This window comes from Berghia stephanieae, chromosome 5, assembly GCF_034508935.2.
Source record: "Berghia stephanieae isolate SIO BIC M18660-M18661 chromosome 5, UCSD_Bste_1.3, whole genome shotgun sequence".
Lineage (NCBI taxonomy): Eukaryota > Metazoa > Mollusca > Gastropoda > Nudibranchia > Aeolidiidae > Berghia > Berghia stephanieae.
The window spans coordinates 4,037,227-4,055,584 of record NC_088364.1 but is presented as its reverse complement, the minus strand read 5'-3'; the positions used below and the strand labels follow the sequence as shown (position 1 = coordinate 4,055,584).

At 36.7% G+C, this 18,358-nt stretch overlaps 1 protein-coding gene across 3 annotated transcripts in view; it reads left to right on the top strand.

Moving 5' to 3' along the window:
* LOC144972259 (uncharacterized) overlaps positions 1 to 18,346 on the top strand; it is a 54,384-nt gene extending 36,038 nt beyond the window's left edge. For 2 of the 3 annotated variants that reach the window (XM_078913308.1, XM_078913309.1), the window contains exons 20-25: positions 1,450 to 1,586; positions 4,923 to 5,013; positions 10,493 to 10,770; positions 13,989 to 14,049; positions 15,013 to 15,134; positions 16,153 to 18,346. In XM_078913308.1, coding sequence (XP_078769434.1) covers positions 1,450 to 1,586; positions 4,923 to 5,013; positions 10,493 to 10,770; positions 13,989 to 14,049; positions 15,013 to 15,134; positions 16,153 to 16,226 — 763 coding nt within the window. In that variant the 3' untranslated portion in view covers positions 16,227 to 18,346. The remainder of the gene's footprint in view (positions 1 to 1,449; positions 1,587 to 4,922; positions 5,014 to 10,492; positions 10,771 to 13,988; positions 14,050 to 15,012; positions 15,135 to 16,152) is intronic. The other variant, XR_013645325.1, reaches the window with a different exon arrangement.
* The last annotated feature ends 12 nt before the right edge of the window (positions 18,347 to 18,358 follow it).

Sequence of the window (18,358 nt, the reverse complement as noted above, 5' to 3'; positions counted from 1 at the left end):
AAATACAACAATCGTAATAACATCAATACGTTCAATAATAATAATAATAATAATAATAATAATAATAATAATGATAATAATAATAATATAATAATAATAATAATAATAATAATAATAATAATAATAATAATAATAATAATAATAATAATAATAATAATAGTAATGATAATAATGATAATAATAATAATAATGATAATAATAATAATAATAATAATAATAATAATAATAATAATAATAATAATAATAATAATAATAATAATAATAATAATAATAAGAAGAAGAAGAAGAAGAAGAAGAAGAAGAAGAAGAAGAAGAAGAAGAAGAAGAAGAAACAATAACAAGAACAACAAGAATATCAATAATAATAACAATAATAATATTACCATCATCCCTACACCCCAATCATCACCGTTACCACCACCACCACCATTACCATTATCACTACCACTATCACCATCACTTTTACATTTCCAATCAGTTTTTCTCATAAAAAAAAAAAATTGATACCCATCACAACAGACCTCCTCACTACCACGAAAATTCCCGTAGTACTACGGCTAAATCCCGGGCTGGATATAATAAAGGTTTTTAATTAAATGTCATTTCTTGAAAACGAAGTTCTGGTGCCAGAGCTATCACATAGAGTTAATATTTTTCCCCACGCATTATAGGGACAAACTGGTGGTTTTTAAGGGTAGTTAAAATTTCTACGATGCTATTTACCCTGAAAACTACTTATTACATTTTCCTATTTCAAGTAGGCAGGTCTGCTATGATAAGTATCAGTTCCATAGTCAAAATAAGACAAACAAAAATAACTTTTATTTTAATCAATAATCCATACAATTTGATGACAACAGACATGAAAGTGAGAAAAAAGGTACATGAAACCAAAGCATAAAATGATACCATAAATAACCATAAAAATACAACATTGTAATACCACCAATACTTACAATAATAGTAGTAGTAGTAGTAATAATAATAATAATAATAATAATAATAATAATAATAATAATAATAATAATAATAATAATAATAATAATAATAATAATAATTAATAATTGTAAAAATAACAGAAGCGCCGCAGCAATAATATATAGTATTGTATTTGTAAATGGGGACCACGCTTATATCCCATTCGTTGACAATTAAGAAGATAGGGATTATATCATGGCAATTCTATTTTGGATAACAAAAGTGCCTGTAGCGGAGCTAGAACCAGGGACCTTCCGGGACACAGCGCAATGCCTTAACCACTCGACCACTTCGCTCCCTATGTATTCATAGACCCATGTTTAAAGTAACATTTTTCTGTTAAACGTATTGTTAAACATGGAAAAAAGAAACTTCATGGACACCGTGCATATCGATAAGGCATCTTTTCCCTATGTCACATCAATGTTTCGTAAAGTATTCAAGCTTCATCCATGTTTTGTGTGTCACCAGGGAGGTGGGCCAAATGGTGGATTGTTTACAAGAACTCTCGCTGACCGACTGTCATCATTATTTGTTGCAACGAGAGTTGAACACAGTCTTCAAGTATCATCTGATCTGTGCACCCGTTTTGGTCGACAATATGAAGTGTAAGTCATTCTATTCAAACTATTTGACATTGAGCTTGTCATTCAAGCAGAGGGAGAAAGATACAAATTATTGTGAATAGAAGTACTAATACCATACCATTTGGTTACAAAATATCTAATAATCTTACTTGTAGGGCTAGAATAAACGTATTTTTCATTTCTTTGTATTTATTAAACTCTTTATATTTTTATCGTGCAATAACACATACTCGAAAGCTCGTTGTGTTATTAGGCACGATAAATACAGAGATGAAAAAATATTTTGCGTCATTTATTTTTTGAGATATCCATTACAACATTGAGCCCATTATTGATTGGGTTATCGGACCTGCAAATAAATGCAAGTTGATCCATGCCATATTCGCTAAACAATACTTGGGTCCACTGAAAGCTGAAAATTGAATCTAAAGTAAATAGAATGGATAATTGGAATAAATTTGCATATTTTCTTTTTGGAAATAATCAATGCTGTTTTTCTATTTCAATAAATAAACTCATTTTCTGTTAATTTTGACTTTAAATTTAATTTTGACATCGGCTTTAATTATCTACTTATAATATCGCTTATTAATATGCGTCATCATTATCATCATCATCATCATCATCATCATCATCATCATCATCATCATCATCATCATCATCATCTTCATCTTCATCACCATCATCATCTTCATCAAACCATCATTATCATCATCATCATCATCATCATCATCATCATCATCATCATCATCATCATCATCTTCATCAAACCATCATCATCATCATCATTGTCATCATCATCATCATCATCATCATCATCATCATCATCTTCAGCTACAGTAATAAACTAGTTATTATTTTGATTTCTAAAAATTAACATTTATACGATTATGCTGGTTTTGTAAGTTAGTGAATTTGTTTTGAATTGTGTACTGAATTGCCAATTGTCCTAAATAAAGTTTGAATCGAATGGACAACTTATTTATTTACCTACTTACATCCTTACAAGTTTATTCACATACCTATGTCCTGGCCTGCCTCATCACACATCACCTTACTTATTCATTAATTATGAGCCCTATGTATTTGCTGACAAAAATCAAAGTAACACCTTCAAAAAAAAGAACAAAATAGCAAGCACGGAACGTTTCGGGCCATAAACCCTTCATCAGCCAACAATGAAAACATAAATACATTACTAGAAAAAAACACCAACAGATCGACGCCAGAGATATAGTAATGCATTTTTCTTTTTTGTTGTTGTTATTGTTGTTGCCTGAAGAGGGGCTTTAAGCACGAAACGTGCTGCTTTTGGTACTTTTTCTTTTTGAAGCTGTTATATTTAGTTTTGTTTATCATAATTTACAGTCCACAGCTTCTCGCCACTTGGTATCACATTTACCTGCTGGCCTCCTTCATTAAATTGTTTTCTTTTTACATGTTGCTTTCGTTCATAAATCTGACTTATTTACCTGTTTTATTGCTGAATAGGGTTCAACATTTGTGACGTAACTTCCCTCGTAATTTCGCATAGTAACTGGTTCTAAACTATCGGAACAATGGCGGACGCCATAATTTCTAACACGGCCCTTGTGGAATACTTCTCCGACGATCATAAAAGTGTATCCAGAGCGAGGAGAAAATCATTATAAATCTGATCATGTTTTGACTTTTATACATTTGGAACACATTACATGGGAAAATGTTCTAGCCAGCATGAAGAATAAAGACTATCGAACTCCTTTGTTTAGAACCAAGCTGCTGGTTGCTGGGCGGACATGACATCAGACTATTGAATCCTATTAGTAAACTATCAACGTGCTCACCTGTTTCCTTATTTATTTGGTTATTTATCCTACTTACTTATAAAACTCTTATCTTGCTTGATCTAAAAGTAAAAAAGTAGTCCTTCAACGCTATTTGGCACATGGAGCCGGAGTTTATCCCGGTTTCTATAGCGTGAAACGGACAATGGCAATTACTTGCTATTTATTGGATAGGTTGCTAGTCTAACGCAGAGTACATTCCGCCAAATCTAACATACTCAGCTACCCAATCACTGCTGAGTGGACAAGGGGGGGGGGGGGGGTTGGGGGTCAGAACATATGTCGACCGCACCCGGGGTCGATCTCGGTCCCTTTTCCTGTGAAGCGAATGCTCTACCAACTGAGCTATTGGGACCCCCAACGTGTTTAACTACTGGTTTATTTAGTGATTAAATGTTTCCTGACATACTTTTTACTTGGTACTTAGGTGCTTACTTGCTTTTTCACTTACCAACTTATTTAGTTACATATTTAAAATACGTACTTTATAAGATTCAGTGGTCTGATGTCACGTCCGCCCAGCAACCAGAAGCTTGGTTCTAAACAAAGAAAATCGGTACTTTTTATTCTTCATGCTGGCTAGAACATTTTCACATGTCATGTGATCAGAATGAATAAAAGTCAAAATATGATCAGATTTATAATATTTTTCTCCACTTCTACACTTTAATGCTCGTCGGAGAAGTATTTAATAAGGGCGTCCGCCATTGTTCCGATAGTTTAGAACCAGTTACTAAGTGACTATGCGTCATTACGAGTGAAGTGACGTCACGACTGTTGAGGCCTATTGCTTGCCAACCTATTTACTTACTCACCTACTAAATTGGTTATTTACAACTTGAATCGATAATTACCCACAAGCTTAGATACGAATTGATTTAAATAGTGTTTACTCTTGTAAGATGTGAGAATGTTGCGATCTTACTAAGTTAAAAATAAAAGAATACCAACGACAAGTGAAAGACAAGATTAAAAGTTTATTAATAAATAGACGAAGTGACTGTTACTCCAATCGGAAGTAGTGAACCGGAAGGTAAACAATATAAGAAGTGGCCAGATAATTTAGGGAGAAATCCACTAAACACTATTGAACGCCACATTCTCTTACTCCCATTGCATGTGTTCTTACTTGCTTGTTTAATTTCTGACTTACTTGTATGAGAAGAAGAAGAAGAAGAAGAAGAAGAAGAAGAAGAAGAAGAAGAAGAAGAAGAAGAAGAAGAAGGCAGACGAGGAGGAGGAGGGGGAGGAGGAGGAGGAGGAGGAAGAGGAGGAGGAGGAGGAGGAGGAGGAGGAGGAGGAGGAGGAGGAGGAGGAGAAGGAGAAGAAGAAGAAGAAGAAGAAAGAAGAAGAAGAAGAAGAAGAAGAAGAAGAAGAAGAAGAAGAAGAAGAAGAAGAGAGAAGAAGAAGAAGAAGAAAGAGAAGAAAAAGAAAAAAGAAGAAGAAGAAAGAAGAAGAAGAAGAAGAAGAAGAAGAAGAAGAAGAAGAAGTGAGGACGAAATTCTATCTTTTATCTCCTTTTTCTCTCCAGACATTTGTTCCGCCCGCCCGCTCCGAACATGTTCCGTACCTTTTGAGACTCTTACTGCTGAAGTTCTTACATATAAGGAGGATGCCTGTTGGTAAGCACCATTTCGTGTTTTGAATAAACTCTATTGATGATTTCATCTTGAGTAGATAATGGTTACTTTGTGGATATGCATTGCCCTTCCATTTGGAAGACCCCGCTTTAGAGCCCCGAGATGAGGCGATGAGTCACAGAAGCCGCCAAGAGGTTACTCTCAAATGGTAAATTAAGTAATATTATTTCTAAAAGCCGTTTTACAACACAATATCCACTAAACGTGATCAAAACGCTTTAATGAGGGTCGCTTACCAAAAGCTAGAAAAAATAATAAAAAAGTAGAATGAGACATGACGCCTGTAAGGCGATATTACATTTTTCTTTTCGACATAGACAACGCTGTTAAAGACCAAGTACTCATTTTACACCCAAGAATGTGAAAAACGTCTTTTCCAAGGAATCAACTATGCGCCGGGCAGGTCTCAAACCATGATCTTCCGATCCGCAAGCGAGTGTTATACCACAAGACTACATAGCCGCATGAAAATACTAAATAGAGATGTCGATGGGTAAATGATGATGATAATCTCAAAGATACAACCAAGGATATACGGGGCCACAAAACAGACGCAGTTCGAAAGTAACATCGGGAGCCCCCAAGGAGATAGTCTGAGCCCGATTCTGTTCACAATATACTTAGAACACGCTCTGAAAGAAGTTCGAAAAGTCATTCCAAAACCAACGACTCATATTGAGAATGCAATCCCTAGAGAAATCGCCTATGCAGATGATGTAGATTTTATTGGATCAACACCAGCAAATATAGACATCATACAAAATACCCTCATGAAATATAACCTCCAAGTCAATGCCAATAAAACCGAATTTACAACAATATCGAGGAACAAAGAGGAATGGAAAAGAACAAAGAAAGTTGGCTCACTAATTGGAGACACCGAGGATGTACAAAGAAGAAAACAGCTATCAAACGCCGCACTCAGTAAACTCACCAATGTATGGATTAGAGGTGACAAAATAAAGAGAAAAACCAAACTGAAACTGTACCGTGCTCTTGTAAAACCGGTACTTCTGTATAACTGCGGCACTTGGGCTTGACAAAATCCGAAGAAGAACATCTGGATACCTTCCATCGCACACAGCTAAGAAGGGTACTGGACATCAAATACCCAAAAAAGATCTCAAATGAATCACTCTATAAGATCACAAAAGAAAGACTAATCTCCCTTGACATTTTACAACAACGATGGCAACTTTTCGGTCACATACTAGGCAGGGACAAAAACATACCAGCTAACCAAGCCATGTCGGGATATTTCCAAAAACACGGGAACCTTTCAGAGGAAGACCGATCACAACACTCCCTGTGATCCTAAACAAAAACCTCACAACACTTGGACAAAGCATTAGTCTCATAACGGCAGGGGACCTTGAAAATCTGAGAACCCTAGCAGAGGACCGGCAATATTGGAGACACCTCACACAGGAAATACTGGAAACAGCCAAGGCGACCCGATCTTTCGGTCGAGACGCGAAAGGCATCTAAGTCAAGTAAGTCATAATCTCATCTCATGTAGTTCCATATCTGAAGCAGACGTCCGAGGTCATCTTCCGCCAAGCTGATCTATCTCTTGCCAATTCTATTAAAGCAGCGCCACCTTTCTCAGCTTCATCTGTCCAAGTTCTTATCCCTTTCAAATAAGTTATTCTTTGTCTTCCTCTTATTCTTTTTCCATTCATCTTTCCAGTCAAGGCGAGTACTTCCAAACCAGGGTGGCGGATAATGTGTCCTAAAAATTCCATTTGGCGTTTGATGATTTTTGTTATCAGTGATCTTTTTCTGTTTGCCATTTCTAAAATTTCTTCATTTCTTTTCCTTTCCACCCATGACACCCTCATCATTCTTCTGTAAAACCACATTTCCGCTGCCTCCAGTCTTTTAACCATGGTCTTGTTTATGGCCCAGCTCTCACAACCATATAGCAGCACAGACAGTACATAGCAATCCAGGACTTTGATTTTTGTTTTCATGCTAATATTCCTGTTTTTCATAATTGTATGCAGCTGGTTGAATGCATTCTTCGCCATACCTATTCTTTTCTTTATTTCACAATCTGATTTTCCATTGGATGTTACATTGAAGCCTAAATATTTGAAACATTCAACTTGTTGTATTGTTTGTCCTCTGCTTGTTATTACACAGGCTGGTGGGTTATTATTTTTAGATACCGTCATACATTCTGTTTTAGATATATTCAGTTCCAGTCCCATATTTTCACTACTCCTGACTACAACATCCAGTAATTCTTGTAGTTCATGTTCAGATTCTGCCAGTAGAACCGTATCATCTGCATACCTCAGATTTGTTACATTCTTTCCTCCAATACACACCCCTTCTTATGTTCGATATCTCTTAATATCATTTCACTATAGAGGTTGAATAAATCTGGAGACAAAACACACACCCTGCCTAACTCCTCTTCTAATAAGTGTAAAACTGCTTAGCTCATTGTCAACACGCATTGCTGCTTCTTGTTCCCAGTACAAATTCCGTAATATTCTTAAATCTTTACCATCAATGTCCAAGGATGATAGAATTTTGAATAGTTTTTCGTGTTGTACTTTATCAAAGGCTTTTGAATAGTCGATGAAACACATATACAGATCTTTATTTACTTCAATACATCTTTCCATCAGCATTGATAATGTGAATATTCCATTTCTGGTACCCTTGTCCTCAACAAAACCAAATTGCATCTCCCCAATTTCAGGTCGTATTTTATTTCTTATTCTTAGTAAAATTATCTTCAAAAGAATTGTTGTGAGGTGGCTCATTAGGCTAATAGTTCTGTGTTGTTCACAATCAACTGCCCCTGGCTTTTTTTTGGTAATGCTATAAAAATGGATCGTTTCATATCAGTTGGCATTTTTCAGGTGTCATACACTTGATTTAGAAGGTTTGTGATGAATTCAATCCCCATTCACCCAGGCCAGTCAAGGCTTCAATTGTTATGGCATCAGGTCCTGCAGCTTTTCCATTTTTCATGCTTTTCATGACGTTCCTAACTTCATCTTTCATTATAGAAGGCCCTTCCAGTTCTTTTATCATAGGCATTTCTCCTCGATTATCAAAAAAAAAGTTCTTCAATATATTCTGACCATCTGCTTAGAATGCAGTCTTTGTCCATGATGGTGTTTCCACGCTTGTCTTTGATGCATCCACTTTTAGCACCTGATTTAGTTTTGTTTGTCACTTCTTTGATTTTCTGATGGAAGAATTTGCCATTTTTTTCTTTGAGGACATTATATAGTGACATTGTTCATTTATCCAGTCTTCTTTAGCTTCGTTGCATTTTCTTTTTATCTGCCTGTTCAGAGTCTTGTATTTTTCTTCCTGATTTTTGGCCTTTCTTCTCTCATTCATTAGTTCTAATATCTCTGGAGTAATCCATTTCTTCTTCTGCAACTTAAGTGTGGTTGGAACATTTTCTTCTAATGATGCAGCAACACTGTCTTTAAACTGCTCATATTTCTCTTCTATATCTGTTAGTTCTCCAAGCACTTCAAACTTGTTTCTTACTGATAGTTCAAATTTTTCTTGTATCTTCTGTTCTTCCCGGAGAATGTCTAGTTGGTATTTAGGTTTAGCCTTTGCTCTTTTGCAGATTTTCAATTTAACTCGTATGGGGCATAGCACAGGTATATGATCGCTGTTACAGCCACCCCGGCATAGATTTGGCATACAAAACTGAGTTTCGGAAACGTTTGCTGATGAGTATGTAATCTATTTGGTTTCTCACTCCATCTCCAGGACTTTTCCATGTCCACTTCCTTCTATTGTGGTTTGTTGACCAAGTATTTGTGATTGTCAGATCATGTTGACGGCACCATTGAATAAGACGGTCACCTCTGTCATTTTTGTCTCCCAGACCATGTGGGCCCACAATATCTTCTATTCTTTCTCGGCCCACCTTGGCATTAAAATCGCCCATGATGAGTTTTATGTCTGAAGACTTAAACTGATGCATTGCTTTATCTATTTGTTGATAGAAATTTTCCACTTCTTCATCATCGTGACTGGTGGTTGGGGCGTATATTTGTAAAATATCAAAATCAAAAGGTTTTGCTTGTAGTTTGATTGCCATTACTCTGTCTGATATGGGCCAGAGTCCTTTGACTGCTCGCGCCGTTTTATTATCTAGTATAATTCCAACTCCCCTTTGGTGTTCTCCTCCTCCTGAGTATATAATTTTACAGTCATCATAATTAAGTTCTCCTGCTCCTTTCCATCTAACTTCTGATAATCCTAAAACATTGATATTCAATCTCTTCATTTCCATAACTACATTTGCTAATTTTCCTTTCTGATACAGACTTCTTACATTCCATGTTACTGTTCGTAATGTTTGGTGGTGCACAGTAGCTGAATGACGGTCGAGAGTCACCTGTTCACCTGCATGACTATCTCTACCGGACGAGGCTGTAATCGAGTTGCTCGAAAAACATCCATTGACGTCGTTGACTAGATTCGCTTGGACGGACATCATGACGATCTTGGGATGATACGTCAGTGGTTTCCCGTTGCCTTCTGACGGATTTTTATCTGGTTTACTCCATAGCCTTTTGACCTCTCGGTCATAACCCACAAGGCAGTGGGAGCATTTGGCAGGTTTTAAGGCGCCTCCCATTCACCTTGATAGTCCCTTCATAGAGTATATGAGGCATTTTGTATGTGTAGCTGTGCTGCCAGACTACCCAACCTCACTCCACGACTATCGCCAGTTGGTCCGCGGCTTTACAGCTAACCTATAGATCAGGATCTGTAGGCCGTTCCACGATCCGCCACCTGTGGACGCGCTGGGTTGGGGATGGTCGCCCCAGCTGTACCCAGGATAATAATAATAATAATAATAATAATAATAATAATAATAATAATAATAATAATAATAATAAAAATAATAATAATAATAATAATAATAAATAATAATAATAATAATAATAATAATAATAATAATAATAATAATAATAATAATAATAATATAATAATAATTATAATAATAATATGTAAATTTCTGTCTTTGGTTCAGTTAATAAAGCACTAGACTCACGAAATGAGAGAATATGGTCAGTTCCGATGTCAGTAAAGGGTTTTACTAATCTGAACTCTATCAACATTGTACTCCTGACAGAAATAGCTTTGATATACTACATACAAGTCCTGGGTTCGAGCCTCGCTCGGTGCATAGTAGAGTCCTTGGAAAAGAATCTTTACTCACATTCTCTCACCGTTCTCAGGTGAAAAATGAGTATCTGGCCGGTAACAGTTTTGTCTGTGGAAAAAATAAAATGTAAAATCGCCTTTTCAGGCGTCAAGTCTTGTTCTACACGTTACGAGTTGCTGTTGGTCAGAGACATTTTGTAAAGCGCTTTGAGCACCTTAAATGGATATCGCTCTATATAAAAGCTTTGTTTTTTCTCTAGTTCTATATATTTATCTCATTTGTTTATATTATGCTTAGGATCATTTTGAACGTGTACAACTGTGAGTTGAATGAACTATCGACATGTCCTGAAGACTATACAGTGTATTTCACCCAATTCACAAAGTTCATGCACAGCAGCCGAGAAGACTGTCTTCAATCATTGTCAGTGAACACTTCAGGAAATCATCTTCAATCTGTGTCGGTGAACACTTCAAGAAATCATCTTCAATCTGTGTCGGTGAACACTTCAAGAAATCATCTTCAATCTGTGTGGGTGCAAACTTCATTAGATCCTTTGGAGACTACAGAAACTTGTAAGTTTAAATTTAGTTCCAATTTTAGATTTAGGGCTTAGCGACGAAAGATAGCGAGCGACGTAGTGTCACTAATATTTTGTATGCAAAACACAGCACGTATTTTACAACACGGTAGCTTAATCTTTCAACAGATATTCTCCAAAGTGGTCGAGTGGTTAAGGCATTGCACCGTGATCCGAAAGGTCACGGGTTTGAACCTCGCTTTAGGCACTTTTGTTTTTTTTTTCCTGGGCAAGTTTATTAGCCCCCACTTAGACAACACGGGTGATTCCTGTTGACATCAGACATCTTGTTTGATGGATTATCTATAATTCTTCATGGAATGCCTAGGCGACGGTATCTTATGGTACCGTTGCGAAATTGCGTAATTAAAAAATATTTCTCCGTACGTAGTTTTCATGCTTGGCAAGTTGGTCCTACTTTTCTTACTAGACACCTTACATGAATTTTTGAAACATTTTTTCTATTTCCTCGAGACATCGGCAATTGTTGAGTTATCTGCCTAGGGTAAGGCATCCCTATTTATCATGGATCTTAGTGTAGTGTGAAGTTTACGTCTGTTATGTTAAAAGTAATAAACAAAAATGAATATAATTGCTTCAAAACAGAACAAAATACCAAACACGGAACGTTTCAGGCTCAAAACTCTTCTTCAGCCAACAAAAAAACAAAACAATAACCACATAAATACGTTACTAAACTTCAGATAGACGTCAGAGATAAGTGGTAGTTATTCTCTTGTAGAAAAATCTTGGAAAGTTTACTTAAATATTATTATTGTTTTTGTTATTGGCCGAAGAAGGAATTTGAGCCCGAAACAATCAGTGTATGGTAGTTTGTTTGTTCTTTTTTTAGGCTGTTTATTTATATGTAGCATGTCTAAGTGGGGGTCCCGATAGCTCAGATGATAGAGTACTCGCTTCACACCCAAAGGGACCAAGATCGATCCCGGGTGCAGTCGAGATGTTTTCTGAACCCCCTGTCCACACTGCATTGAATGGGTAGCTGAGTTTGTCAGATTTGGTGGAAAGTACTTTGCCACAGAAAAGAATCCTGTCCAAAGGATAGCAAGCAATCACTATTGTCCGTTTCACACAATAGAAACAGGGAAACACTCTTATCAGGCCTGCATATGTGTGTAATTAGGTTTAAAGTACAAATAATGAACCGGGGAATGTGTCAATTAAACAAATATTTTAAACACACAAATATCTCCCTCGTTTATCAAATCCTCAACTTTGACTGAAATTCAAAAGTTCAGATTGTTCTTTTTCATTTTTACGCCTGAGTTTTACCCCACGTGATACCATTTTAGAATAGTTTGGTAACGAATTGGACTATTCATTCACTCAAACCTATCCGGGCCTGATGGCACTTGAGGCGATGCAAGGGATCTCCACCTTGTTCTGACAGCAGCTATTCTTGGGGCCATCTCGAGGGACAGACTTCTCTGCTTTAGATACCTCTCTACGGTATGTCTCTAAGTCTCCTTGCGGCGGTCTCGCTTCCTCTTTCCTTGGGGTGTCCATCGCAGAGCCTTCCTTATCAGAATTGGAATACGGCAATGTTTAAATGAACACAGAACAGTCAAAAAAGGGAGTAGTCCTTTTAGAATCATTAAGCACATGGAGCCAGAGTTTATCGCTGTTTCTATTGCGTGAAACAGGCAATAGAAATTGCTTGTTACCCTTTTGATAGGACGCTAGTCTATCACAAAGTACTTCCAGCTAGAACTTACAGATCCAGCCGCCCAATCACCAATAAAAATCTCGACTAAACCTGGAATCGATCTCGGTTCCTTTGTCTGTGCAGCGAGTGCTCTACCAACTGAGCTATCGGGACCCAGAATCAGAAAAAAAGCAAAGAGAGTAAAAAGGAAAACAGGTCATCACAGGAACTTAGCCTGTCTCCACTGGGATCTAATCTAAGGGCTGCGAGTTACACCTGCTTCCATTCCATTACAGTGCGGCTATGTACTCTAGTGATGGATACTCGCTTTCGGATCGGAAGCTCCAAGGTTCGAGTCTCGCTCGACGTGTAGTGTAGTCCTTGGAAACGGATCTTTACTCACATTTTCTCACCGTACTCATGTGTAAAATTTGTACCTCGCCGTTGATGGCGATGTCTCTGCTGGACAATATTGTTAAATTCCTTAACATGCATCCTACATCTTTAGAGTTGCTTTGCAGAACGCTCTGAGCACGTTTATTGGATATTGCCCAACAACTACATATATGAAGGTCTGACATCCGAAGACACGTATGGGCCTAGATTAACATTGTTGTAATGGACGATCTTTTGCGTCATTTTGTTGAGATTTCCATGACAACAATGAGCCCACATGGAATTGGATAATCAGACCTGAAAAGAAGTACACGTCGACATTGCCCAATACACATGCTCTAGTTTTCTACTCTTTTTTTTTCTTATATAATCATTTCAGAATTTTATCGAAAACAAATTCCTGCTTCGAAAGTTTTAGTTTCGAAATAATAATAATTATCTAATGTCATGCCCCGATAGCTCAGTTGGTAGAGTACCCATTCAAATGTGAGCACTTGCTTCACACGCAAAGGGATCGAGATTTTTTTTGCCACCCCCATTCCCCCAACCGTCATCCAAGCGGTGATTGGGTAGCTGGGTCTATTAGAGCCGGCGAAAGTACTTTGCGATAGACTAGTGTCCTATCCAAGGGAAAGCGAGCAATTCCTATTTCCGTTTCACGCTATAGAGACCGGAATAAGATCCGGCTCCATGGGCCTAAAGGCTCTGAAGGAAAAGAAGAAAGTTAATAAATCATATAAATAGGCTCAAGTCCAGGGCTATACTCCCATTGTAAAAACACATTATGTTAACAATTCCATTCATATCGTCCCTCACATATTAAAATCAGCGAGTTATTTTCCACTGGTGTGTTCCAATGCCAACTATGTGCGGCTATGTGGTCTAGTGGTATAACAATTGATTTTGAATTGGAAGGTCCTGGTTCGAGCTTCGCTCAGCCCATAATTGAGTCCTTGGAAAAGGCTCTTTACTCACATTCTCTCACCGAAATCAGGTGTAAAAAAGGTACAGGCCGTTAACACCGCCGAGCAAGTGTCACGCCTCTGTTCTACATGTTTCATGTTGCTGTTGGTCAGGGACTCTTTGTACATGTTTAGTGGATATTTCGCTATACAAATGTTCAAGCTCCAAGTTTTTCTTCCATTCACTAGATTGCCATTTATGGGACTGTGGCTTTGAGTCGCTTGATTTAACCAGAAATGGAACCTGTCAGTGAGTGTGCATTGATTTATCGATCTCTTCGTGGACATTAAGCTGTTAGAAGCTGTGGACTGTAAGAATGAATATAACAGCTTCAAAAAAAAAAAGGACAAAATAGTAAATGTCAGATAAAGATCGGAAAAAGTGTGTATGAAAGGTGTCAGACATAACAAGAAAGAAAAATACAAGAAAAAAATCCCCCAAAATCAGTCGACCTCGACTGGGGATCGGACCTCAGATCTTCTGATTACCGGTTCTTTCTTGCTTTGTATGGCACCCTTTCATACACACTTGTTCAAATCATTATCTTACATTGGTGTCTGCTTCTTAACTTCTTAATTTACTAAATGAAATGTCACTACATAGTTTTATGACATTAAGTTATAAAGACAATTCCAACCAAAATCGAATTAATAATATTACAAAAGGTCCCCACTAAAATACGGCTTTAAATTATTAAACAAGTTTACCGATTTAATTAAATTATAACTTTATTTTTTTAAATGAGAAAATGTAAAAATATAATGAAAAGGTTTTGACAATAAAACGTACCTATTCAGTAGCACGTGAAGACAAAATAATACACACAAACAAATCGTGTCTTGCTGTTGTCTCAAGTTTGCTCTTCTGTGTTCTTGTAGCGCCATTGGGCTGACTTTCATGGGTCTCTAGGCCTTTCTGCTATTTTGTTATGATGATCATAGCAGCCGTGGTGGTGGTGATACTAACGATAATGGCGATAAAGATGGTGATGTTTGTTATCATGACGATGATGAAGATGATGATAATGATAGTGATAATATTGATAATGATGACGATAATAGTAGTGCTGACCCTGATGATGATGATGATGATGATGATGATGATGATGATGATGATGATGATGATGATGATGATGATGATGATGATGATGATGATGATGATAATGATGATGATGATCATGATGAAAACCAAAAATGCCTTCCTTTGTCCCAGAGAACTTGCATCCGCCATCGATTGCTATATGGACAACGTGAATGGGTGTTCGAAGGATTCGTTATCCGCGTTCCGTGTTTACTCTGATATGGCCAAAGCCAGGTTTGAGGCAAAGTGCACCGGTAAGTGGGATTTCAGCATATTGTGACAAAACATCAGGGTCAACTTATCTCATTATTCTTTGTCGTTAATCAGTTAAATGCCAAACTCTGGAAAAATGACACGTATCAAGAAATTTGGCCAGTAAACTCGTCCTTCAAATATCGATTAGTCCCAGGTTTTAAAGTTTTTGCAAAGACGAGGGCTATTTAAATCGATCGATATTTGAAGGACGCGCTTTATGGCCAAAATTATGTATTTTTAAAGAAAACGACAGCATTGTCGGTGTTTAGGTTGAAGAAGTTTGATAATTTTCGTTTGAATATTTCTAAATCTGTTTTGTTCACACATGATTTGCCAATGGTGTAGGAACAGACGATTTGTTTATTTGGACTATTTTTCAAATTCAGAGAAAATTGATATTATAAGTGTATTATAGAGTACACTGGAAAAACCCATATTTGAAAATTTGGCCAGAATACTCGTCCTTTAAATATCGATGGATTTAAATGACCCTCATCTTGGCACAAACTCTCAAACCTGGGACTTCAAGACCGTTTGAGGCTCTAAATCACTTAAAGCTATAGAGTATTTCTTTTCAATTTTCTGTGAGTGACTTTATTGATTGTGTTGAACGATATCAATGAACGCATGTGTATAATATATAGATAGTTCAAAGATGACGTCACTCAGGCCTTTGTTATTGCTTTTGCCATCCGCGTTTGTGAGTTGTTCTCACTAAACTGTATTAACCAGACTATAAAAGTTCATGGTTACACAGAGTTTGTGTGTTGGTCCGTTATACTTCCGGATGGCAATGTTGTGAACTCCTTGGCCAAGCGAATACTATCTATATAGAATGCATACGCGCTTCCGAACATTTTTGGTGGAAAGAGGCGCGATAGAAATTACGCATTACTTTTTATAATTATTATATGAATTATTGTAATGGACTGCAAAATTGCATGATGTTAAAGATCGTTTTGTAAGCTTTCTCTACACATTATTTTGAACGGTCTTAATCTCAATTTACCTCCACAGGTACACCGTTGTATTTCAACTATCTGATAACTCTGACTGCCTCCATGTTGTCGATGCTACGTCACTTCCTGTGATCATGGTGCTGAAGTTGGACTCAGTGGACGGATGTAGCAGTTACAGAGATCATAATGCAGTCTTTCTTGCTTGCACTTTTTTCGTTATGCGGTTTTTTCCCAATTAAATCAAATAAAAAATTAATAAAATAAAATATTAAAAAATCTTTAAATCAAGAGACAAAAAATTGTATTGCAATTTTGACATATTTTGGTATCACTTTGAGACTCATAGAGAGATCTATACCATTTACTACATGAATGCTTGATTCCCATCCTTAACTAGCAACACAAGATGAACATTCCACGATATGATGACAACTTCTTATCCCAGGGGAATTTCCATAAATATCTAATTATAATTTCATGTATACGTTAGCTGAAGAAATAGTACAAGATAAAAATGGTATATTTCAATAGTTTTATGTATTTTTCTTTGAGTTGTTTTAATTGTGCTGACAAAATTATTCTGGTAATTCTGATTTAGATGACGGTTTCGGGTGATGGTAATTAAGTTACAACACTAATAAAACCTTAGAGATCCATGGTGGTGTAATGGTAACATGTTTGACCGGTAATCAGAAGTTTTGAGGTTCGATCCTAAGTGGAGCAGGCTATAATTTTGAGATGTTAATTTTATTCTATTTTGTATTTTGCTTTGTCTAGCTCTGTTTTATACTGACTTTTAAAGATATTAGTCGTACACCAGTTCCTAGTCGACATTTTGTTACTGTATTTATTTCATAATAAAAATGAAGAGAAAAATAGGGTATGGAGTAAGACAGAGAATAAAAAGTCACGGGGCTAGTGATAAACTCAGAATCTAATTGACACGACACCATCTACCTGGCTGAGAGAAAGAGAGAACAGCGAGCGTTTGCATTACCGAAAAGTCTGAATGTCTAATTGGGGTTAGGGAGGCTGATTTTTTGGGATGTTCTTTTTATTCTAACGTCTTCGGCCTAGTCTTCTCGTGTTCTATGTTCGTGTCTTGTAACACAGCACAGGGTTCAAAGCATAACACATACCCTTATGAAGACTGTATACATTAAAATATCGGGTAACCACTGTGATCTAATAGTAGCACGTCTGACTGGTAATCATGAGGTCTGGGGTTCGATTCTCAGTCCAGGCAGGTTGATTTGTTTTCGGATGTTTTTCTTTTGAACTTTTTTTTTCTGACTTTGTCTGGCCGCAGCTATTGGGTCTGATACAATATTGGTGTAATGTACGATTCTTTTATCTCTTTGTATTTATTAAACGAGTTATTTTTACCGTGCCCAATAACACAACGAGCTTGCGAGTATGTGTTATTGCAAAATAGAAATATAACAAGTTTGATAAATACAAAGAAATTAAAGTATGCATTTATTCTACAACTACAATAAGATTATTAGAAATTTTGTAACCAATAGTATAATATTAGTACTTCAATTCAGCATAATTTGTATCTTTTTCTTCTGCTTGAGTGACAATTTGACCCAAAACTAAAAACGTTGGATTTATATTCATGTGCACCAAAAGATTATTGTAAATTACCCATCAGCTGTCTTTTACACCTAATTTCACACCAATAAAATGTGCTCAAATATTCTTCAATCGTTGACCACCATTTCTCTTCAACGCGTTATTCAACGCTTAGATACGTATTAAGTGAAAAAATGATAGGTTTTCCAAGGAGAGGGGTGAAATAATGTAATTTATGGCTCGTTCTTTGAGAGCATTTCTATTATTACAATGAGACCTGTAAATAAGTACACGTTTGGCAAAATCATGAAATTACACGGTTACTATGAAATCATTTTCAACTAAAATGCATACCGATGGTCGGCGGATCAAACCTCTGAAGTCTCAATTTTCACGATGGTCGGATCAAAAGTCTCAAGTCCACATACGAGCTTTGCCCGCCATGTTTTATTTCCTTTTGGGCGAATCAGACATTTGATGTTCAGCGATCTCATCCGCCCAAAACTAAATATAAAATGATGCTCAAAATTCGTGTGTAGACTTCAGAGTTTTGATCCGCAGATTTTGAAAATTGAGACTTCAGAGGTTTGATCAGCCGACCATCCATATTTGATTTAAAAACATATGCTGTATTTCCTGTGTGAACAAAACGAGTAAACATCAGTTGAAAAAGCCATTGTTTTAAA